At 32.3% G+C, this 25,332-nt stretch overlaps 5 protein-coding genes across 6 annotated transcripts in view; 1 reads left to right on the top strand and 4 right to left on the bottom strand.

Annotated features, from left to right (window-relative positions):
• Positions 1-500: 500 nt before the first annotated feature.
• On the top strand, positions 501-4,903 carry LOC128387614 (UDP-N-acetylglucosamine--peptide N-acetylglucosaminyltransferase 110 kDa subunit-like). 2 transcript variants are annotated; one of them, XM_053346835.1, is made up of 4 exons: positions 501-632; positions 809-996; positions 1,265-3,692; positions 3,832-4,903. In XM_053346835.1, exons 2-4 carry the CDS (start codon positions 812-814, stop codon positions 4,360-4,362), a joined length of 3,144 nt encoding a protein of 1,047 aa, XP_053202810.1. In that variant the 5' UTR covers positions 501-632; positions 809-811; the 3' UTR covers positions 4,363-4,903. The 2 variants fall into 2 exon arrangements, with proteins under 2 accessions (XP_053202810.1, XP_053202809.1); XM_053346834.1 differs by having other exon boundaries at positions 505-695.
• A 130-nt stretch (positions 4,904-5,033) lies between these two features.
• LOC128387621 (uncharacterized) lies at positions 5,034-6,233 on the bottom strand. The gene has a single exon (XM_053346845.1). It carries the CDS (start codon positions 5,995-5,997, stop codon positions 5,068-5,070), a length of 930 nt encoding a protein of 309 aa, XP_053202820.1. The 5' UTR covers positions 5,998-6,233; the 3' UTR covers positions 5,034-5,067.
• A 370-nt stretch (positions 6,234-6,603) lies between these two features.
• On the bottom strand, positions 6,604-8,629 carry LOC128387617 (ankyrin repeat and SAM domain-containing protein 3-like). The gene is made up of 2 exons (XM_053346842.1): positions 8,400-8,629; positions 6,604-8,311 (listed from the first exon to the last, which is right to left on the bottom strand). Exons 1-2 carry the CDS (start codon positions 8,516-8,518, stop codon positions 7,093-7,095), a joined length of 1,338 nt encoding a protein of 445 aa, XP_053202817.1. The 5' UTR covers positions 8,519-8,629; the 3' UTR covers positions 6,604-7,092.
• Positions 8,630-9,222: 593 nt separating this feature from the next.
• Positions 9,223-13,071, bottom strand: LOC128387615 (TBC1 domain family member 8-like). The gene is made up of 3 exons (XM_053346837.1): positions 12,614-13,071; positions 11,295-12,381; positions 9,223-11,183 (listed from the first exon to the last, which is right to left on the bottom strand). The coding sequence occupies exons 1-3, from the start codon at positions 12,841-12,843 to the stop codon at positions 9,771-9,773; spliced, it is 2,730 nt and encodes a 909-aa protein (XP_053202812.1). The 5' UTR covers positions 12,844-13,071; the 3' UTR covers positions 9,223-9,770.
• Positions 13,072-13,239: 168 nt separating this feature from the next.
• LOC128387618 (uncharacterized) overlaps positions 13,240-25,332 on the bottom strand; it is a 48,863-nt gene continuing 36,770 nt past the window's right edge. The window contains exons 3-4 of the mRNA XM_053346843.1: positions 15,902-16,112; positions 13,240-13,903 (exon numbers count right to left, since the gene is read on the bottom strand). Of these exons, the coding sequence (XP_053202818.1) occupies positions 13,365-13,903; positions 15,902-16,112 (750 nt within the window). The 3' untranslated portion in view covers positions 13,240-13,364. The remainder of the gene's footprint in view (positions 13,904-15,901; positions 16,113-25,332) is intronic.

The raw sequence follows: 25,332 nt of genomic DNA, 5'->3' as shown, positions 1-25,332 counted from the left end.
AAAAGATTAAACTGAGATTCTTTTATTGACCGAGTGGAGGCGCCACGAGAGTACGAAGAAAACAAAATTAAATTAAAAATAATTATTAGATTAAGATGATTAGTTAATTAGTGAATAATTGAGAATATCAAAGTCATTGAGATTGAATGATTAATAGTTTTCCTTGATTGAATCAACAATTTAAACGATTGAAAAGATGAACAAGATAAAAAAAGAATCCAAGTTACCGGTTAAACTTTAGTTTCGATTAAAATAAAGTAAACAGTTAATAGAATTTTTCTAATGGTAACAATTGGATTGTTTTCTTTTTTTCCAATAGATTATTAAATAAATTTTAATTCTCTTTTTTCAGAACAATTAATTCTCTTACCAATTAGAAATAAACAACAATTGAACCGATTGAAATTTCGTCGAAAACTCGAACCGGATTCGGGTATCGATATTTTAGAATCGAATCTTGGATTGGAATGGAAAATGATTCTACCTCGGATTCTTTACCCGCAAGATTATAAACACGAAGAGAATGAAGAAGATTAGAAGATTTTTTTTAGAATAATTTTTTCTCCTTTTCATTTGTAATTTAGTTTAATTTGTCAATTAATTGAATAAATTAAAAGACGGTGGACTGTTTGGTAAGATCATCGGCAAATCGTTGTAAATTTAATCAATACCAAGTGAACTTGTTTGGATAAAAAGTGTGACTCGTTCTTTCATTTTTTTCTATTCTCTTTCTCTTTCTCTTTCTCTCTTTTTCTCTTTCTCTTTCTTTTTTTCTCTTATATATTTTTTTTTCTCTCTCTCTATTCAGAAAATGACATCCAACTCGTCAGCAGCAGCCTTCCAAAGCTTAGCAGAATTGGCTCACAGAGAATACACTGCTGCAGATTATGAAAGCTCTGAAAGACACTGTATGCAACTATGGAGACAAGATCCTACCAACACCAGTATTTTATTACTCCTTAGCTCAATAAATTTTCAATGTCGACGTCTTGATAAGTAAGTTAATTCATCAATTTTCAGATTGTTCCTTTTTCTCCACTGCGAGTGAATTTTTATTTACTCACACATACACACTCTTCTTTATTTTCTCCTCTTTCTTTTTACTCTCACTTCCTCTTTCTCTTTCTCTCTTTTTTTCCCATATCTTTTAATCTATATCTTACCTTTTCTTTATTTTTTTTTCTCTTCTTCTTCTATTTTCATTTCTCTTTATCTCATTTTATTTTTCCTTGTTTTTGTTGTTGTTGTTTGTGTGTTTTGCCAGATCGGCACATTTCAGCTCTCTAGCTATCAAACAGAATCCATTACTTGCTGAGGCTTATTCAAATCTTGGAAATGTTTACAAAGAGAAAGGTCAACTCCAAGAGGCATTGGAAAATTATCGACATGCTGTCAGACTTAAACCGGACTTTATTGATGGTTATATTAATCTGGCCGCTGCTTTGGTTGCTTCAGGAGATTTGGAACAAGCAGTTCAAGCCTATGTATCTTCTTTGCAATATAATCAGGATCTTTATTGTGTTCGAAGTGATCTTGGTAACCTGTTAAAAGCAATTGGACGACTTGATGAGGCAAAGGCTTGTTACCTTAAATCAATTGAAACATGTCCAACATTTGCAGTTGCTTGGTCTAACCTCGGGTGTGTCTTTAATGCCCAGGGTGAAATGTGGCTCGCTATTCATCATTTTGAGAAGGCAGTTCAATTGGATCCCAATTTTCTTGATGCATATATAAATCTTGGAAATGTATTGAAAGAAGCAAGAATTTTTGATCGAGCCGCTGCTGCATATCTACGAGCTCTAAATCTCAGTCCCAATAATGCTTTAATTCATGGTAATCTTGCTGGTGTCTATTATGAGCAAGGTTTAATTGATCTTGCAATTGACACTTACCGCCGAGCAATTGAATTACAACCAGATTATCCTGATGCTTATTGTAATTTGGCTAATGCTTTAAAGGAGAAAGGATGTGTTTCCGAAGCAGAAGATTGTTACCATACAGCACTTCGTTTATGTTCAACTCATGCCGATTCTTTAAACAATTTAGCCAATATTAAACGTGAACAAGGTCACATTGAGGAAGCTACCAGGTTGTATCTTAAAGCGTTAGATGTTTTCCCTGAATTTGCCGCAGCACATTCCAATTTAGCTTCAGTTCTACAACAACAGGGTAAACTTGGTGAAGCCTTAATGCATTATAAAGAAGCGATCAGAATTTCTCCAGCCTTTGCTGATGCATATTCTAATATGGGGAACACTCTTAAAGAAATGGGAGATATTCAAGGAGCCCTTCAATGTTACAGTCGTGCTATTCAAATAAATCCAGCATTTGCTGATGCTCATTCAAATCTTGCTTCGGTTCACAAAGATTCTGGTAATATTCCGGAAGCAATTCAATCCTACAAAACCGCTCTAAAGCTTAAACCAGAATTTCCTGATGCTTATTGTAATCTTGCCCATTGTTTACAAATTATCTGCGATTGGACTGACTATGAGGCTCGAATGAAAAAATTGGTTTCAATAGTTGGTGAACAATTGAAAAAAAATCGTCTACCCTCCGTTCATCCTCATCATTCAATGTTATATCCTTTATCTCATGAATATCGTAAAGCAATTGCAGCTCGTCATGCTGCTTTATGCTTAGAAAAGATTCAAGTACTCCATAAACCACCCTATCAATTTAAGTTTGGTAAGGTTGATAGACTTAGAATTGGCTACGTCAGTTCTGATTTTGGTAATCATCCAACTTCACATCTTATGCAAAGTGTCCCAGGTTTTCATGACCGTGAAAATTTTGAGATATTTTGTTATGCTCTCTCCCCTGATGATGGAACCACTTTCCGAAGTAAAATTGCTGGTGAATGTGACCATTTTACTGATCTATCAACAGTTACCTGTAATGGTAAAGCAGCTGACATTATCTATGAAGATAAACTTCACATTTTAATCAACATGAATGGTTACACGAAAGGAGCACGTAATGAAATATTTTCCCTTAAACCAGCACCAATACAAGTTATGTGGCTTGGTTATCCAGGAACCAGTGGTGCTTCATTTATGGATTATATAATTACCGATAAAATTACCTCACCAATTGAATTGGCTTCACAATATTCAGAGAAATTGGCTTTTATGCCTGATACATTTTTCATTGGTGATCATTTTAACATGTTCCCCCATCTAATTGAAAGGGTTATCCTTTCTGAAGCCAATGGATTGAAAAAAAATTCTAGTTTATACAATTATTCGTCAACACTTAATTCAAATATAAATGAATCACCACCAGATAATGTGGCCATTGTCAATGCTACCGATTTATCACCAATCATGGAAAAAGTTGAAGTGAAAAAGGTTAAAGAAGTTGCCGTTGTTACAACTCAATCTCTCACCTCAAATACAAATACAACTGAAAAGATTGAGGTTGTTAAAAAAATGGTTGAATTACCAACTACCTCAGCTGTTCAGGCAATGATAAGTACTGGTCAACTTTCAACTTCAGTTAATGGTATTGTTGTACAAAATGGTTTAGCCACAACCCAACTTAATAATAAAGCAGCTACAGGAGAGGAGGCACCTAAATCAATTGTGGTCACTACAAGGCAACAATACGGTTTACCTGAAGATGCTATTGTTTATTGTAACTTTAATCAGTTGTATAAAATTGATCCACCAACATTAACTATGTGGGTAAATGTAAGTATGAAAATCGATTGATTCAGCAATTTGTTCACTTGGAGAAAATCATCATCAACACTTAATAGAGATTATAAATTAATTTTGCAATTAATTTCTTTTTATTTTATTTTATTTTGTTTATTTTTTTTGTTTACAGATTTTGTTAAGAGTCGAAAAAAGTGTTTTATGGCTTCTTAGATTTCCAGCTCATGGCGAACCAAATATTTTATCAATGGCTGAAGAATTGGGTTTACCCACAAATCGAATTGTTTTATCGAATGTAGCTGCTAAGGAAGAGCATGTTCGTCGAGGTCAACTTGCCGATCTTTGCTTGGATACTCCTCTATGCAATGGACACACAACCGGAATGGATGTACTTTGGGCTGGAACCCCGATGATAACTCTAGCTGGTGAAACATTAGCATCAAGAGTGGCAGCCTCACAATTGGCCTGTTTAGGTGTACCTGAATTAGTAGCCCGAAATCGTCAAGACTATGAGGACATTGCAGTTAAACTTGGAACTGATCGGCAATATCTTAAAGCTATTAGAGCAAAAGTATGGAAAGCAAGGACTGAATCATCTCTATTCAATGTTAAAATATACACTTCGAACCTTGAAAAATTGTACAGACGAATGTGGTCCAAATATGAAAGAGGAGAGAAACCTGATCATATAACCGAATGGTGAATCAATTATTGGAACCATTGAAACTTATCAATTGTTTTGATGGGCAAACAAAAAACCTACTCTAATATAAAGAAGCAGAAATCAAGTTGATGAAATTCACAAGGTGTACAAAGTGTAAAAATATATACAAACACACACACACACATAACCGGGAGCATATATTATCTATTTAATCAATTCATGGTCTTTTATTTTGATTAATTCAATTAGACCTTAAAAAGTATTTAGCTCTTGAAAAATACATCAACTTTTTTTTTCTTTCATCAAATTTCGTTCTCATCAAACCAACAACACATTATCTCCATCATCATCTCCAATTATCATCTTTCCCTCTTTCTTTCTTTCTTTCTTTCTCTCTCTCTCTCTCACTCTATATCCCTCTATCTCTTTATCATCAAAAAGAAACAGATATAACTATATATTGTCATCATCATCGTAATCATCATTAACCCGTTCAAGTAAATGGTACCGAGCCGTGACACACAAAACCTGGAGCTTGAATTGACAACATAAAAAACAAAATAAACAAAGACAGATTATACATGGTGTTTCATTCAACTTATATATATCTTAATAATCAATACAAATTTGTGTTGTTTTTTTTTCCTTGATTGATTTTTATTTAGAAAAAGAGAAAAAAAAATTTCCAATTGCCTATTTGTCCGTTGTGAAAAAAAAATGTAAAAAAAAAAATGATTTTTGTATTTATTGTGGGACACGAGCAGTTCGAGCATAATTGGCATATCGAATCTGGACATTTGAATCTTCGCTGAAAACTGATCGGACAACAGAGGCCATGGGACAATAACTGCGAGTATGAGCATCGGGTCCAGTGGCACCACAAGCTTCGCACTTGTAAGCAAATAGAATGGGACAGATTACGTTACCCTGGGAATCTTTAGTATTATGACTGGTATAAAATTCTCTTGGTTCAGAATTTCGTCGACAAAAGCTGCACATTAGATTGTTGGCTGGTTGATTTTGTTGGGGTGATTGTGGTTGTTGATTAGGTCGATCCTGTTGCTGTTGTGGCTGTGGAGATCGTTGATTGACTCGTCGTCGCCGTTGTAAACGAGGTTGAACTTGATTGTCAGCGGAATCATTGGATAAATTGTAAGCCGAGGAAGAACATGATGATGTATTACTTGATGATGATGATGATGGCGAAATGTAACCGGAAGATGGTCGTCGAATCACTGGAACTGGTCGAGCAATTACCTTGGAAAAGGTTGGTGGTGATTCTTCATGAGCCGATGAGAAAGATGCTGGTGAATCGCGATCAGAGAAAGAAGAAGAACCCGACGAAATGGATGATGGAGATGATGGAATGTCGACAAATTGAGGTGCGATCATCAATAATCCTTGATAAGGTTCATTGGGATTAAGAGGAATCGGTGATGATGGCTCCTGATCTCTAGGAATATTAATTGTTGCTGGTGGAAAAGCTTCTCGAGTGGCAGTTTTAAGAAGATCGGACATACATTCTTTCACTTTATCCGCATAAAAATCTGCCCATTCAGGGTAAATGGAAATTGGATTACTATTCATCTCAATGAAATCATAATCATTCATAAGATGTAACATGAATAAATTCCAGGCCAAATATCGCTGGTCTTGGGTAAAAACTGAAGACATTTTGATTGATAAAAATAATCTCACAGTCCAAAGTCACAACAAGAAACAAAAAAGAAAACACTTTTCGCTTGTTAAAGGTTAGAGTTAAGGTTAGGTTGTTTTCGAGAAGTTCTCTCTTTGTTTTCCAAACAAAAAGTAACTAAATCTCTCGAAAAACAATCAACTAAATAGGAAAACAATTAACTTATAAAGAAAAAGTGAAAATTTGACAAAGAGAATCAGTTGAAAAACAATAAAATCAAGAACGAGTGAAACCTTTTTATGTACATAGAGATTAACTCGCGAGTTGATCCCGCCCTTCGTCCAATCATCGATTGGCTTTCGCCTATAAACTGAGACCATTTAAATCCAGCGAAAGGTTAATCCGTGAAAATTTTGTTCTATAAACAGATAGAAAGATAGAGAGTTTAATTTTGGAGAAAAAAAAAATATCTCAATTAGATTAGATTCTCAATCATTTTATCTAAAGACTTGAGGCTCTTTTCTAAAGGGGTTAACTTGTCTTCGGGCTTTCATTTGACTTTTGTTTCCCTCTACTTGGTGGACATATTTTCCAATTCAAGATTTACACTCGAATCCAAGTGAATAATTAAGAAAGAAAATCAATTATCATTGATTAAATTGTTTATTTAAACTTTTACGATGCGAAATTTGAACCCGAAATCAATTCAACTTTCCAATTACCCAACACAAACTGACCTTTGGTCAATTGTTTTCAAAGAGAAAGAGAAACTGATTAGTTTGCAAAGTTTTGAAAAAAAAAATTACGAAAATTTTGTTTCAATTTCATAGAGAGAAAAAAAAGTAAATCAACCAATTTAATTGTGAGTCTTTGGTAGTGTGTCAACAATAGAGATTCAAATTATAAATATAAAAAAAGATAAACAAACAAATATTGATGTTTGGTTAAAATTGATTAAGAAAAGAGTTCAGAACAATTCAGAAAATGATATGAATTGGGTGACTAGAAATATTGAACAATTAAAAATGAAAAACAATTAAGAAAAAAAAGAGATATAAACAAATACATTGGAGAGAGAAGAGTAAAAAATTTGATTATGTTGATTGTCTCAAATTTGAGATAATTGTTGAGAATTAATTGTAGATTGAAGTTAAAGGACTAATAGAATCATTTCCTTTTAATTTACTTTTCAATTCATGGTTTTCTTTTTTTAGATTTTCTCGTTCGGAGAGAAGCCAATCGGCAAAGAATCGCTCTTGTGTACTGGCGATTTCAACTGATTCACGGAATCGAAGCTGAGCCATGTAAAGTTTTCGCTTATGGCCCAAAAGAGTAATTCCAATTTCCTCGAAATCCGATTCGTTCAGGGTAAGGAAACAATATAAATCGATTCCATGTAGAGTAAACAACAAACTATACTGGCTAAGGCCAATTCTCTCTAATAAAGTGTCGAGATTTTCGGGTAAAGGTGAACGGCTTCGATTAATTCCCCCATCGGAAATTGAAGAGGTTGAAGAGATTATTGAACATGTCGAAGCGGAATCGCTCATGATGGTCGGTAAAGATGATTCATCGCCACTACTGTTACTACTGTTTCCAGCCAATGGGCTACTACCCGTTGTACCTGAGCAACTGATTCTAGTGTCATTATATTTTGGACTGGCGGTTGACCGATCATAGGTCCACGGGGAGGGTACTTTAAGTTGAGAACCAATGACCCCGGGGCTTGATTTTTTATTAGAAAAATTTGCAGGAGGTAAAGTTGTAGTTGTCGAGGTTGCGGTTGATGTTGTTGTTGTTGATGATGAAAAAGATGACGGTGAAGGCGATGGTGATGGTGTCAGGGATGATTTCGCATGATGATGATGATGATAGTGATGATTGACGGTGGGTGTGAAGCTTGATGATGGTGTCAGAGATGATGTTTGTTGTTGTTGTTGTTGTTGGTGTTGTTGTTGATGGCGAATTTGCCGATTTGAGTGAGACGCTGATAAACAATTCGGAGATGGGAGGTTTGTTGGTGTTGCTGATGAGCGACTTTTACCTTGAATTTTCAAAAGTTTGGCGATAATTTTGTTCCTTCCATGGCCAGAATGGATCGCGTAATAAGCAGCATTATGACCTTGACTATCGGTCATCTCAATATCGGCAGCACCTAAAGTAATCAACACTTCTAAACACCGAGTGTGGCCACAAGAAGCAGCCAACATCAATGGCGTTCGACCTTTAACACTCTCACATAAATTTACATTAGCACCATAATCGATTAACATTTTAACTACATTGTAGTGACCATAATGAGCTGCGTACATTAATGGTGTCCATCCCGATTCATTGGGTTGATCAACATTTCTGAAGATAAAAAATAAAAATAAAAAGATGATGATGATGATGATCAAAGTGATCGGTTAGTTGGTCAAAATGGGAAAATTTCACTTACGCTCCTTGTTGAATGAGCTTGTGGACAAGACTTGGATCACCGATACTCGAGGCGGTCAATAGATCCATTTCCGGTGAAATTTCATTGAAATATTTGAAAGAAATCGATGTAGACTCCATTTTTACTAATTCTAAAGAAAAACAAGAAAAAAGAGAGAAAAAAACAAACAAACAAAAAGGTGAGAGTAGAAATGAAGATGAGATGAGATGAAGATGAAAAATGAAAATAAACTCAAGTTAATTTCCAATCAATTATATAAGAAATTGAGCCAATTGTCACCATCGAATCAAATCAATCAACACAATCAACAACTTTCCTTTCCCTTTAAATTTCCTTTACCCTTTTCTCGTAGAGGTCAACAAGTAGTTCACGTTTATTGTCCATCTAATTGACCTTCACCTCTTTAGAAAAGGTAAATTGTTTCCCAGAAAATTGTTGAGAAAATTTTTTCTTCTTCTCTATTTACAATTAGTTTCCTTTTCTTTATTGGTGAAAATAGAGAAACAAACAAAGAAAGAGCATTTTCTTAATTTCTTATTCGGTTTGACAATAAACAATTAACCAGAATTCTTACCAATTTAGCGACATAATTAACCTTAATTAACAATCATCTATGTAATTTAACCACTTAAATAAGTTTCTCTAATCAAACATAACCAAAAATCGTAAAATCTTTTCACAATTAAACTCAATCAATATTAACTAGTTAATGTTAATTGTCACTAATTTAAGAAAAGCTAATCTTGTGACCAATTGATTTTATGATTTAACCAAAATGTTAAATGTAACTGGTTAATTGAAATAAAATGAAACAAATTGTTGATTGGTTTTGGTAAACACCATTGTTGTTGTTGGTGAACTTTTTTTGACAGATAAAAATTAGTGAAAATAATAATACATCGATTTGTATTATCTAGTAAAATAATAATTGTTGTTATCATAATCAAAAGTTAATTATTTATGCATTTAGCTCATAATTAAATATATTAGAAAGAGAGAGAGAGTGAGAGAGATAAAACATTTCATCACAGGCGGAGGAGGTAAACTCATGATCGATTGGCGGAAGTTGAGTTTGATTGTAGTTGATTTTTTTTCGGGTGTTAATTGTACTCCTGTTGATCAACAAGTTAATTACGATTCCAAGTACAATTCAAAGCTAATTAACGATTTTTTGTTGTAGTTTCGATCGGATTTTCCAAGTTAATTGCTACGATTGACTTTTTTTTTCTTTTTGGTTCACTTGTTTTACGATTTTCTTATTGTTCGTTTGCAGGTTACTACAAATTCGAAAAAATTTAATTGCTGGAAAATAGAAAGAGAAAGAAAGAGAGATTGAGAGAGAAATAGCTCAGGAAAAAGGTTATTTCTCAATTAATGGAATCTTTTCATCAAACGGGAACGCGTTCGTTGTCTGGTGGTTTCATCAGGTTTCGATCGATTTGATGAACTTCGACTACGAGCGGAACGAGGTTTTTGGAATGCTTCAGATAATTTAGGTTTCTTTTCAAAGAAATTAACCAACGATTCTTCAATGAAAAAAGCGGCCTGAAATTGATCGAAAGTTATATAACTTAGATTAACATTGGATTGAGAATCATTGTCACCATAGATTGATGATTGAGAGACAATGTCAAAACTTTCCAGTGACTTTGTATCCGATGTTGGACTTTTAGCTGATGACAATTCTTGAGCTTGTTTACGTTGTTGGAATGAGAGTTCACCAATTTTGAGTAAAGTTGTTCCCAAAGAGGCGACACAATGGTACATTCGCTGTTCATCTGGTAAACCTGAGAAAATATCATACAAAGTTTTCCAAAGTTCGAAAAATTGTTCTTGTTTCATTGTGGGTAAAGGTTTATTCTCATGGCACGGACTAAGACTGACATTTGATGTAACCCCGAGAGATGAAGGTGATGAGGTTAAGTTTGAAGATGAGGGAGCACTTGAAGGACCAGAAGAGATTATCTCGAAACCTTTTGAAGGAAGAGACGAAGGAACCACAAACCAACTTGGAATAATATCGGTTATCTTAATAGAAGGAGTTTCATTTCCTGAAATAAGTTCAGCTGAACATGATGATGATGATGAAGGTGAGAGATGTGAAGGTGATGAAGAGGAAGATTTTCCAAAAAATTCAAATGATTCTGTAACTTCTTCAGCTTCCTCAACTTCAGATTCACAGTTTGACGGGTGATTGGTACCACCGGTAGAGTTTACATTTTCATTTTCCGGAAGATCAACCAGATGACAAGAATAGAGGAGTTTAAGTCGAACCTCAATGTCCGATTTACACATTATTATGATTATTTGAAGAAATTGTAGGAAATTGATGAAACCATCATCATCTTCATCAAGTATTTTGAAAACTCGAAGGCTAATTGTCTCGGCATTATCACCTCCCGTCCAGGTTGAGATTTGATGAAAGTAATTTTTAAACTGATCAAAATTTAATTTGTACATTTCATATGAAGGTTTAGATGAGTCCCAATTTGTTGCTATTGTATTGGTTAATTTAGAGGTTGGTGTTGATCGTCTCCATGTTTGTTGACGAAGTTGACCTTCTTTAACGATAAAATACAAATTTTGTATTTCTTCATGTTTAAGGTAATGATTTATAAATGGATTTGCTTGGACACTTCGGATAACATCACGCATATTATTGTCCTCCATTGTTTGAACCACCTTGATGCGTCTATCGAAACGTAGTTTCTCAATTAATTGTATAGTAACAAAACTAAATTTTGTATAAGAATCATTGATTAGCTCATTAATCTCTGTGACTTTCTGTTGTAAAGGAAAAACAAAAATAAAACATCTAATTAGTTATACGTCAAAGGTAATTGTAATTGTTGTCGTGTGTGTTGTCAACAATAGAGAGAAATAAATTTTCTCTACCTGATTAAATCTTTTACTTGTTGGACCATAAGAAACTGAATGTATTGAATGAGAAGATGCATCAAGATTGGTAATATTTTCCAAGAATCCAGTTAATATGGTCATCGCTTCACCATCATCTTTAGATTTTAATAAAGCCTCTTCGTTACATTCGAGGATACATAAAGCAATTTGGAAGACAATTTTAGCACCAAAGTAAAAGAAACAATCCATTATACGAATAGCCGATTCGAAAGGTATCACCGAAAGGAAGATCGTTAAAAACCAGGAAAGTGAGACCATATTAAGAATTCCATAAGGTTCTAATTTTCGATATAATCGAGGTAAATGGGTTTTAACAAGCTCTTCCAATACTCCTTGATCAACTAAGGCACCAATCACTTTTGTATTGTAATAATCAGGTAATAGGCGTTCACAGAGAGCAACTAGTAACCAGAAAGCTTCCTCTTCTGTGGCGTATAAAAGTAATACAGAGGTGACAATGTTCATCGCTTGACAATAACCAATTGATGGATTTCTAAAAGCGTAAGCATTTAAAACCCGACGAAGTGAATTAATTCCAACGGGTGATTGAAAGGCAGGATGTTCAGGAAGTGAACGATGAAGATCCCTTTCAATTTCATCAGCAGCAACACACTTTCTACCTGCACTTGCTTCAACCATTTTCTGAAAATAACCTGGATAATGTTTAAGTTCACTAATTGCTCCAGAATAAAGCATCCAAAGTTCACCTCGATATTTATCTGGTATCCCTTTCATTACCAATTCACGAGCTTTTGGTGTTCGATGGGTAGGTAAACCTCTTCCAAAATCAGCGAAATAAAGATCCCAAAGGTTTTCACGAACTGCTTCTTTAGCCTCAACTTCGGGCTCTTTGGGCATAGTAAACAATTCATTTAAAGGCCTTTGAATTACGAACTCATTATCACTTTCACCACCACCAACACCATCAGCATAACCAGCAACACCAACGACACCGCCACCATCATCACCACCACCTCCAAGGGTTCGGGAACTGTGAGAAGACACACTTACCCTGGAATGGGATTGAACAAACTCAGTTCGTTGACTAATGTCTTTACTTTTTCTGAGATGCATAGAAACAAGAAACAGATTGAATTAGTTAACAGGAGTTTAAGAGTAATGAAACATAAATGAAAACAAATGTTAAATCTCAACTGTATCAAAATTGAAAGAGAAAGAAAGAGAGAGAGAAAGTTGAAGTGAGAGAAAGTGAGAAAGAGGGAGAGGAAGAGAAAGGAATAGAAAGAGACAGAAAGAATGAAAGAGACAAGAGATTGCGAAGCTTATCAACTAACCTGTGTTTATCTACCATTTTTCGAGTTTTAGAAACACCAGATGATGAAGGTTTAAATAAATTCAAAGGATTAGAAGCATTGGAGAGAAAGTGTTTAGCTCTACCCAAGTAACTGTTTTGTTCACGGAGAGGACTAGTTGGTAATTCTAAGTCCTTTAACAGCCATTTGGCAGTCGCTCTTGCAACTTTTTCCATTGCCTTTTCCATTCTCTCTTCTTTTGCTTCTTCCATTTCGTCAAATCAGATGTTGTAAACAACAAACAAACAAAATTCACCAAAAGTGTTTAAGAGCTGCAGAGATTATGGAAAAGGGAAAAAAAGAAAAGATAACAACTTATATATCGAGAGAGACAAAGAGAACAAGATTAGAAAGATTATTTTATGAAAAACGTAAAAAATGATAAACTATCAACATAGTGAAGGTGAATTAATTTAATCATTTCAATAACAATAAAAACAAAAAGAAAACAAAAACAATCAAAAAAAAAGAGAAAATCACAAAAGTACAATTTCGATCCACCAGATGGCAGCAGGAAAAGAGTGAAAATGTTCTGTTACTTTTGAAGCGCGAAATTTGAAAATCGAACGAGAGATAAAAAAGTAAATCGAAAAACTTTTGTTCGTTTTGTTATTTTTATCCAAATAATAGTTGAATTGTTAAAAATTTTATTAATTATATGGCCAATAGAAAGTCATTAATAACATTATTGTTTTACATATTTATAACTATTGATACATAAAGAATTTTTTGTTTATTTATTTTTCATTTGAGTAAAAAAAAGTAAACTGAACCAGTAGATTAAATTGGTTAACTTAATTACATAATTATTGGTAGAGTTAATTTTATAAAGGCAACTTGAACCTGAGCTTAAATGATAGTTTGATTTATCATTAAATGAATTTTTATCATGATTATCAAAAGTATTTGATGTGGATGAAGATGATACAGATGATTGGATTACATGAAGAGTTATATTGGCAAAATCAGCGTATGAGGGTTTACATGAGTATTCACCAGAATCTTCAATTCGAGCTTCAATTATCGTTAATCGTGAGACAATTGATGAACTACGATCAGTTATCACTTTAATTGCTCCACCTCGAGGTGAATCATAATTGATTACGGTTCCTTCATGATACCAAAAAACATAGACTGGTGATGAAAATGAAGATGAAGATGAAGGTGATGATAATGTTGATAATAATTGTTCACTAATGATACAAGTTAAATTAACTGTTACACCAACTTCAACAATTAACTCTGATCCTTCTGGTATAATTGCTTTGGCCGCTGGAATAAAATTAAATGAAAATTAAAATAGATCACAAGTAATTTAATTGATAAGGCAAAACAAAATCTGTTTGTAAGTTAATTTTATTGATAATTGTGTTCAACAATTAACTTCACTAGATTGGAATTAATTAGCTCTATTATTGATTCTTATTGATTCCTAATTGTAACTGAGATTGTATTTGATTCCAATGTGATAATAATAAGATGAAAATAATGATCTAATAGATTCTGTAAACATGATGATTCCCATGATGATAAAGACCAATAATAATAATCATCATTTCTCTTAATCATTACAGTGATTAAGATAATTATCTTAATCATCTTTATTGTCATTAGCAGAGAATCAATTTTCCCCATCTATAAACTAATCATTAGTATCATTAAATTAACCTGATTAACCATATCTTGATATTCAATCATTATCAAGATTCTGATTGATTAAAATATTTATCGTTACTCATTTGTAGATCAATATTAAATTAATATACAAATAATAATGATCATTAATTAGATCAAATAAGAAAATAATTAAATCCAATTTTGTAACCATAATATGACAATTGACTAACTTTTACCAACAATCAAAACAAAATGTAATTTAATCTAATCATTTATCACTTGGAGTTAATTATTCTGAATATATGTTGATAAAAAAAAAGAGGAGACTTGATTAATCAGAATTAAATTTAACGTCAATATTTGATAATGGAAAATTGGATTAATAGAAATTCATTGATTAACCCTGAATCCATGATAATAAATCACTCCAGTCAATACGATCACAATCAATCAAGTTGATTAAAATTCAAACACAATTAATATAAGAAATAAAAAAATGACGATAAATATTATGAAAGCGGATAGAAAATCAATATTGTAATTTAATAAATAGATTGAGATTAATCAGTTTAATCGGATTAAAAAGTTAATCAAAAAGTTTAAAAGATTCAAATTGTCAGCTAATGATAATAATTTTAGTAAAGAAAAAAAAAGTTTCCATATCTAATCATCATGAACACTGAATTGATTGTCTGATTATGTAAATAGTTGAGTTGATTGTCTCAAGTTGTTGTAATAAATTATGATGATGATGATAAGCAATGAAATTGTATCTAAATCATTATCTTCATGTAATATCATTGTTATCACCATGATAATATAATCACAATTACCTATTGATGAAAATAATGATTATCTGTTTTTCTTGCTTGGTTATCATCCAACTACCACTTATGATGAAGATCAAGATGATAAACAATTTGATTGATGTCTTATCATCACAATAATCTAACATTGGATTCCAATAGGGACTGATTTTATCTCTCTCTCATCATGATAACAAATATCGAAGCTAAAATAGTCGATGATAACTTTTTGTTAGCTCAATTTTTTTGTTTCTTCAATTTTCATCATGATGATAATTTTCATGGTTCTTATATCATGATATTGAATGATGATACTAAAAAAGAGAGGAAGATAATTTCCATCTTGGTCTAGGTTTGATAATATTCAAATGATGATTAAAATGATAACTTATTGTGATTATTGTTCATTGATCCTGATGATCATCATGATGATAAAGATGATGTTTACTGATGAAATATGAAGATAATGATCATGATACTATGTGATGTAGATATTAATGATTAGAAAAAAAAGTCTCAATTTTTGTTCCCTATCGAATTTGAATTTTTTCTCTCTTTCTTCCATTTCATCTCATCTTAACTCAACTGATTACAATTTAATAACTTTAGATAATTTATCCTCTTCTATAACAATTTAACTCATCGTTAACATCTTACATGCAGATCGATTATCATTATTCGCAGAGTCATTATATCGATAAGGGTTCTAAAGGAAAAGGAAAAGAGGATTAAACTTTCTGATTCCTTTGAGAAAAAGTTATTCTAAACTATTTAAGTTTCTATTTTCTAATCATTTGAATCGTTCGAACGAAAATTCATATGGTTACAGTTAATGGCAAATTCTTACCAACAACTCCAAGTTTAATGCTCAAGCTCATTTTGGGCTCAGTGCTGACCTGGCACTCGTAGATTCCAGCATCGTCCTTTTGAATATACTTGATCTCGAGTGTCCAATCATCAGAATCGTCAAGATGGACACAAGTGAACCTTTGGTCACTCGTATAAGTGTAACGTCCAACCGTTAAAATATGCAAATCTTTTTGTCTAACCCAAGAAACCTAAATCATAGAAATAGAAAAACAAAAAAATCAATTATTACATTGTAAACAATTAGCTGCATATTAGATATTTAGAAGTGTAATAGCCTAAAATCAATTAGTACAATTAATCATTGACAATATTAAATGGAGCCATAAAAATAATATGATTACTTTCACAGTTTCAAGGTAAATGATATAACATTAAATCAAAATGATTTAGTTCAACCACTAACCAATAGTATAATCTAACATATATACTACGTACTATGATTAATCATCTAGAATCAAATTGATTGGTTTGAATCAAATCCACAATCAGAAACTAAATCAACCCATATTGAGACAATTAATCATCACCAGAATAGATTGAAATCCATAAATTATTATACCACAAAATAATTAATATTATTAAAATTAGAACAAAAGAAAAATTTTCGATAAAAAAAATCTATTCAATATCTGAATACAAGAAAGAACCATAACTTTTATTATCTCATTTTCTGACATGAAAGTTTCTCTCCCTCTCTTTCATGAAAATCATGAGAATCTTTTATGAAATAATAACAATCATTATAACGATAAAATATCTTGTTTTTATTATTACTTTTATCTTATAGAATCTGAAAGTTCTGACTCTGAATGTTACACTCACACTTGCACCTCCAACACCATAAATGAAGGGGGATGAATGTTATGTATGATGAAATTTATTGGTGAGATATTATTAATGTTACATTATCATTGGAAACCGGAAGAAATAAAAATCTTATATCATCTTGTAGGTGTGACCATGTAACCTGGTAAAAAGAGGACATGATGACATGAAATTTTCTGATTCTTATCATTTGCAGTCATCATCATGGAAATGATCAATTTTTCTCTTCTTCTACCATTACCTTCATATGATATTGTTTCTATTATCAAACTTATATATTAGATAATAACTTTTACACATAAAATAGATCCTGATTTCATGATAATATCCATTCCATAAGTTCACAGAGTAACAGGGAATAAGATTCCATGGTGATAGAAAACAACCTGGACCATTATCATTGAATATAATTGAATCTGATTATTATCAAGTGTATTTGATTAACAATCATTTTCAATGTGTGTCAATATTAATGATGTAATATAATCAAGATGATTCAGTTATCAAGATCACCATGAAGATAATGAATCAATCGTTCCCACTTGTAAATCTATTTGGTTCAAAGAATTATATTAATACATGTACTTCTATCTTGAAGAAAGAATAAAAATTCAGAAATACAGCCCGAAATTTATATTCTATAATCATGATAATCAGTGAAGATTAATTGTTACAATAGTTAATATTACATAAAAGAGAACAAAAAACAAAAAGATTTCTTTTTTCTTTACCACGACATGGAATCTTCATTCCATTAACCTTTAATTAAGCAGTTAAATAAGCTAATTCTGAGTTAATTAGTCAACAACAGTTAAAGATAAAAAACCTTAATCAATTTGATTTCCTTCATCATTGTGATAATTTAAATTACTCAACATTTGTAACTGTTGAACAAAAAAAGTGTCTTTATTACAATCAGAAACTATTAGGATAACTTTATCATTTAGATCCTTTATTATGCTGGTGAAACATTTTATCTCTGTAAATAGTTAATTACTAGTTTTAATAGTAATTTTACATTTTAGTTATCTACATTCAGAAAAACTAATCATAGTTATTTTGATTTCAATTATAAGTAGTATGTAAGTGTACCCCTTAAATGCAGGTACCCCTTAAAAGCAGGTACCCCTTAAATGCAAGTATGACTTAAAATGCACTTTTCAAAAATGCACATTTCCTGTCCTGTTTAATGTAACTTTGTCTCAAAATTTATGGTAATTTTAAATGAATCATATAAGATTATCTGAGTGATAAGAGATTTGAAATGAACAACATGTATTCAATATACTTGAGACACCCATTCACAATGATGGTGGCAGGACCCAGTGGATGTGGAAAATCATTTTGGGTGAAGAGACTAACTGAAAATAGAGAGAAAACAATAAGTCCAGTTCCAACATTGATAACATACTTTTATGCCAACCAATCTTCAATGAGATCGTCTTCAAGATACGCATCTTCCTCGCTTCCACCACCGAAACCCCAACTCCACAAATATTCTCTTATTCCTGTTTCGGGGTCTGTTGCCCATGCCTTTAGCTCAATTGCATGCATGCCCTCGACATATCGTGCTTGGCCTGGTCCTCGTTGAGCCATAAATGATTGTTATAAATTTTATTACGAAGCAGATAACCCAAGGAACTTCAACAAGTCTATCCAAAGACAAAGAACGAAGCAGATAACCCAAGGAACTTCAACAAGATGATTCAATCGTTCGAAGAAATTGTCACAAGACTAAACTTATTCAATAGTTATTATTGGAGTTAAATGTTTTACTGATAATTTGAAGTACTTTTCTCTTTCTTTTGATATGTTTTTTTCATTCAAGCTGAATAAACTTATCGTCTTTTTATCATCCATCATGAACATATATTGAAGCTACCAATTTCCCATTTGTTTTTCATGTTTACTGAACGTGGCTAACCCTGTGGCTTTCTTCTCATTTAATTAAAAATAATAAATTTGTTAATCAGATAATCTACCTTTTTTACCCTCTCCACCTGGATCATCACAATTAAATCAAAAGGAAAAGGAAATGAAAAAATAAGCATTTATAAACTACACAAGTTGAATAAATAATGCATTTAAGTCATACCTGCATTTAAGGGGTACACTTACATACTACTATTATATTCATATTCTACGGGGCGTTTTTTATCCACTACGGCTATTACACTGAATATCTCAAGAACGAATGTCAGACTTGACCAGAGGACTGAACAAAGTTGAAGCGCTCGACCCTACGATTTTAAAGGTCATTGAGGTCATTTAACGAAGGTAGCGTTTAAAGGTCATTTTAAGGTCATTGTGTGAAAGAGCAAATCAAATCACACTTCAGATTTTATTTTGAAGTGTCTGTGATGAACTGATTAGAAGATAGGCATGTTTCAATCTGAAAACACTTCAAGAGCCAAGTTTATAAGAAAAGTCTGTATCGCAGCTGCCTTTTGACGGAATATCATCAAACCCAAAACTCAAGTGCAACTTTTTGTGTTCTTTCACACGACGACCTTAAAATGACCTTGTAACGCTACCTTCGTTAAATGACCTCAACTTTAATCAATCTAATTAATAAGCAAATACCAGATTCTGAAAACAGTTTGATCGAAAACGATAAATCAAAAATTGGCAGATTTTCAGAAATTCTATTCAAGAAAATCAAGATTGTAAGAAAATTGTTTAAATTCATACAACTATATTTAAAAAATAAGAAAAAATGAGTTTTGTAATTTCAAATTGAACTTTCCCCAGTAATTGTTCAACTATATCAAAAAAGATGATGTTAATTATGCTTGTTTTCTATCTGAACAAGAAGAAAAAAAATGTAAAATCTCGATCCATGAACTGAAATCAAATTTAATGAATTAGAAATTAAACAATTACCAGAAATAACGAGCAAACAAATGGTAATCCTATCGAAAATCTATGAACATTTAATCCAAATTATTGGTTATCATCTTGCTGCCTACATTCAACACTACGAACATGGTAACATTCAAGAATCAAAAAAACATTGTATCGAAATAGCAAGCAATTTAATCAATTTCTTGGCCTTTTAGCAAAAACAAAATTCACTTATGTTAACCTCTGTTCAGAAATAAGTAATTTTATAAATTTCATTTTTCCCCTTATAATTATGTACAATAACAGGGAATGTTATTAATTTACAGGACGAATATGTAACAACAATTTTGTAAAGAGAGTAAAAATTAATTAATTGATTATTCTGTAAAAAATAATAATTAATTGATCGACACAATGTCATCGATGTGATGGTGAGATTCTCACTATAGCTCCCTCAAAATTATGTATAGAAGCAAAGCGAAATCATAAACTAAATTAAGTTTTTAGTTAAATAAATTAACTATTGCTATAAGGACTTTGATCGACCATTGATCCACCTACCAAAACGACTCTATGGCGACTCATAAATGTTTCTCATTCAAAAACCCAGAGTTCCAAAATCTTGCATTTAACCTTAAAATGGTCTCGAATATTATATTCGAACTTGAAGGTTATTTGAACCAAATATAATCTAACGTATGGTTAATTGGTTATATACTAATCTACTTTTTGAGCTGATTTCTGAGTATTTAAGGATATAATGTTGTTAGATAATGCAAATTGATAAGGAATTGTATCCACGCATGACCATACCCGGTAATCGTTTTCATTTGAGCTAGGCATTGCATTCTTGAACAGTCTGATAAAGCTCGATGTCTCTTGAGATATTCACCCAATTCAGAACCAAATAAAATTCCTCGCCTTTCATTTGGACCGATCGCAGCTCTCATCTGGATAACAATATTATTGGCTTCTTCCTGAGTTTTTATTGGTTGCACAACGAAAACAGGTTACTCATCATTCACTACAACAAGGCTCCTTTCTATTGTTTCTAAAATCCTCTCGAGCAATCGGGTATTACCGTTATCATTGTGATCGTCTTCGGGTTTAGATTCCCTCAAAGATGACTAGGGTGAATATGGAGGTGAAGATGAATTAGAGGATGATGAGAAGTTTGGTAAAAAGATTCATTATCACTTTCATTCGATTATTCCTTCGATGACATGTCTTCATCAACAATTGAATGTTCTTCAATTAAAGGGTCAGCAACAGGTTCAATGGCTTGAATGTCTGGAATAACTGGGTCATCAGAAGAAGTTACCTCATTTTGTGGGTCCTAATGGTTTTTTGATAATCCATAGAATTATTGACATCACTGTTCACAATCACAGGGGCAGCTTCGTTGTCCCCTATTAGATGATGGGACAAGTCTTTCTATTTCCGAATTGATTTTCCATCCATCAACAAAAACAAGGGCACAAGTGAGTACGCCCATTTGAATGGTGGGTAGGGGTGAAGAAAAGATTGCGCAGTTTAAGTGCTGAGGTTTATACTATAATAGATGTCAAGTAGGTTAGGTTAGTTTAGTTAGGTTGAATGAGATTGAATTAGGAATTCAAATACTTTATGCACTAATTAGTCATGAACATTCTCGTTCATTTGAATTTCAATCATTATGAAGCTCGCTTTGCATTTCACAGATATTCAAGAACTAGAAGTCAAATGAATGTCAAACCCTGCCAGATGATTGAACAGAGATCAAGCACGAGACCCTAAGATTTTCAAGGTTATTGAGGACATTTTCCAAACGCATTGAAAGGTCATTTTGAGGTCATCATGTGAAAGAATACAAAAGGTTACCTTCCATTACATTAAATTGAAAATAAGTCTTGATCGGTATTGTAACAAAATTATTGATTAGCAGTTAGTTGTTTCGTCTAGGACGTTATCATGATGATGACCATGATATTCACCATCTCTAAACTTCAAATAAATTACTTTACATAAACAAAGTTTCAAGAGAAAATCTACGAAAGTGATTATCGGGTCGATTCAAAAACAAAAATATTTGGTACTTGACACACAGTTAAACATCAATCAAACTTACAAAAAGGTCGTGAAGCAATTAAAGTTCAAAGATTCCAATAAAATTAACAAAAACAAATTTAATAATAAAAATTCATCATCAAATTAACCATTAAGATAAATTCACCTGAAGAATGTCAACAATGGAAGAAACCTTAAAAGAGCTACTCATCTGGTCAACTCAGATGCAATTTCTACACATTCAAAAAATCAAATCGCCGAGTCCACAATCAATTAAAGTTAAGAATAAACATTTATCGAACTTATACAAAACAATTAAATGCTACTGTTTGTATCGACTGTTACACATCTATTACACCCGAATCGAAATGAACAAAACCCAAGCAAAAAATATATGGAAAAGCTCGAGTTCATTGGCTCAAATTATCGAAAGAACTAACCATCGAAGTGAAAAACGTAAATTTCAACGTTATCCTACAAGATTTCGAGGAAACGATAAAAAACCTCTAAAATAATAACCGAGACGGTTATCAATCGAGCCGGGGACATGTAACGAAATAAACAAAAGGCTAACTCATTTTATCACCTTAACAACCGAAAGAGTTAAAATTTACAAGAAATCCCCTTCTCTTGATCTTCTAACCTTTAATTAATTAATCACCTTAATTAATATTTATAATTTTTAGATTACAATGTTACTGCATCTCTCTCCTTCTCATTTACCTTCTCTTTATCTCTCTCTTTTTCCTTCTCAGGATATCTCTCTCTTCCCCCTTAATCTGTTCCCAAACCAATTAACCTTTAAAAGAATTATGATTTCTCAAGATTAGAAAAAAACAAATGTAGTATAAAAAGGGTTAAGAAATAATAAATAATTAGATTCAAAAAGGCAAGTCATCGCCAACGAGTCTCACTCTCTTCACCGGGACATCGTCATTTTTTTTGTGACATTTATAATAATTGTGCTAATTCCTAAGACGAATACGAATAATCCGTTTAAGTATTTTGATAGGGACCTTCTGATTTAGTGCTGTGCCAAAGAAAATTTCGTCTCGTTGATTTAACCATAACTTTGTGACGGGAACTAACTCTAATTTCAAGTTATTGATATAATATTGTGAGATCAACTTCTCTCCCCTGATTGTAACCATTTACAATCAACAATCATCATCAACACACAATCAACAATAGCAATTGGTTGATGATGATGATTGTTGATTGCTCAACATTGTGTTGTAATCATCATCATCACCTTACCCTGACCCAACTGACCATTGGTCAAAGATAAGATGATGATGATGAAAAGACTCACTCTCAATTTTGTATATAAGCAGAGACAAAATGAAATTAAAATTATGTTTACTCTGAGATCTTCTCTTGTCTACATCTCTCTCTCAAATTTTGGATTCTTAGTTTTTACTTTGTAAAAGCTGATCAAAGTTTTCCCTCTGCTCTCTCTCTTTCTCTTTCTCTCTCTCTAAGGTACTCGAACCCCGATACAGTCACAATATAATTCACTATAAAAATAAAGTTATATTGTCTTTAATAAGATTCGATCAGTAAACAACTCTAACTATCTAACTAACGATAGGAATATTTAATCTAATCAGTATGACGGTTTTGAGTTAGTTATTCAAAATTTTGTGCTCATTTATTAAGAATTGTAAAACTAAGTTCAAATTTCTGAGTGTAAAAATAAATCCATCTGATATTTAGTCTTTATTTTAGTATTTATTTCTATTTATCAACGACCAGTGACTGTTGCTTACCCTTTATCATCAAAAAGTTATAAGCACTCATAGTGAGAAAGGTATTAAATCCATATTTGGGCTTTATTGGCTTGCTACTATGTTAATTAATCTTCATGTCCTCTGAGCGTGAAGCGCAAAGAGTATGCTACGAGGCACAGGAGAAGCAGGGAACGAAGATGAAGCTGAAGAATGAACAGGAATAAACAGCCTTAAAAATGTCGTACACGTTACTACTGAGCCCGAACTTGTGGACTTAAATAGCCGAGATCTTAATTAACTTAATTACTTTAATTACAGAAAACGAGAGACCCGCTCAAAAAAGTGTTATCTTGTTGCCGGAAAGAAAGAGAAAAGATAAATTTTCTGGATTAAGATTTCACCTACCTCAAGAAGGACTTATCTTATATCTCAACCCTCTACCTTTACCACTCATGATATTAAAGTGAGATTAAGGTAAGAATGAAGAAGAAACTTTTAAGACAATAGATTGGTAAGTAAAGTGAAACAAAGAGTACAAACAAAAGCAATTTAACAAGGTGAGTGAGTGAAGGTGGAAGATGATAAGATTGATATTGGTAATAATTGAAGATTGTGAACAAGAGTAAGAAATAAGATGAAGATGTTGTGACAAAGATGTATGAAGAAAACATTTTTACAGAAGTAAAAGTTTTCCTAGTAACTATTATCTTCTAGTATTAAATTGCCAATGGTTGAATGAACAATCTTCAAGATGGATTTGAAAAAAGTAACAAATAAAAAGTCGTATTAAAGTAATTTGATTGTTAAAGGGCATTATCATCCCTGTAAAACCACCTCCGCATCCTCATCATCATTGAATGAAATCAAGTTTTGTAAGTCATCGTCACCAATGTTACATGACTAATATAATGCATACTCAATATACTCGGAGAAAGTATTTTCTTCATCAGAACTTTTTATTTGCTCCTTTTTTCAATGGAAAGAGAGAAAAACATGAAATTTCAATGAATGAGTGTAAAAGAGATAGAGAGGGTTTGATAGTGGAATTTTTTCTCTCCTCTTTCCGTTTTATTTTATCTTCGTTTTCATGGTTCATTTTCTTTGGAATCTGAACATGGAAAATTGTTTAATGATGATGATGATGTTTTCTTTTCTTACTTTTCGACTTACACATACTCTGAATATGATGGTGAGATTGTATTGTTATCATTTGGGAAGATGAAGGTGAAAGATGATTGAGGATAAAGATGATAAAGTTAAGAAATGTAGCGATTTAAATTGTTACAGTTGAATGATAAAATGATGCAACAAGATTCATGAGAAAAGATAAAGATGAAGAAGATGATGATAAAAGTGGAAAAAATTCAAGAGTCAAGATGGTAAATTGTGGTAGTGGGGATTGTTAGGTGGTGGTGGTTCTTGAAGGTGGGTGGTGAATACAATTTACATAAAAAAGATTTAGTTGATAATGAGAAAGCTCAATGAAATGAAACCCACCAAAAGATATTCAACCCACCGGGAAGACATATAATAAATCACTAAGAGTAACAAGGCGGTAAATAAGATGAGCATGAGGACAATGATGATGAAGATGAGGGAGGAAAAATTAGAATCATGTAAATTTGAATTTATAGAGTATTGATAATGATGGAGGAAACAAATTATCCTCACTGGTGATGAAAAAAATGACTTGATAACAGAAAATCATTACAATTTATCGTAAGGATCATAATCAAATAACGATTTGTATTCCTGGAGAGATAGAGTTTCATGTGATTGAACAGAGAACTTTTTTCCTCTCTAATTTTCTCATTATTATCATGAGAAATCTGAATTTCCATGGAGTAATTTTTTGTGTTCTTTTTTCTTGTTTAAACACGAAGTTGAGGAGAAAATCTCAACTTCGTTGACAGTAAAAAGTTTGAATTCATTATTGAACTTTTTTTCTCCCAACTCTATGATA

Source organism: Panonychus citri, unplaced genomic scaffold (genome assembly GCF_014898815.1).
Source record: "Panonychus citri isolate SS breed McGregor unplaced genomic scaffold, ASM1489881v1 Contig00092, whole genome shotgun sequence".
NCBI lineage: Eukaryota > Metazoa > Arthropoda > Arachnida > Trombidiformes > Tetranychidae > Panonychus > Panonychus citri.
Note: the sequence above shows the minus strand (reverse complement) of the source record. Positions and strands in the feature narration are given on the sequence as shown.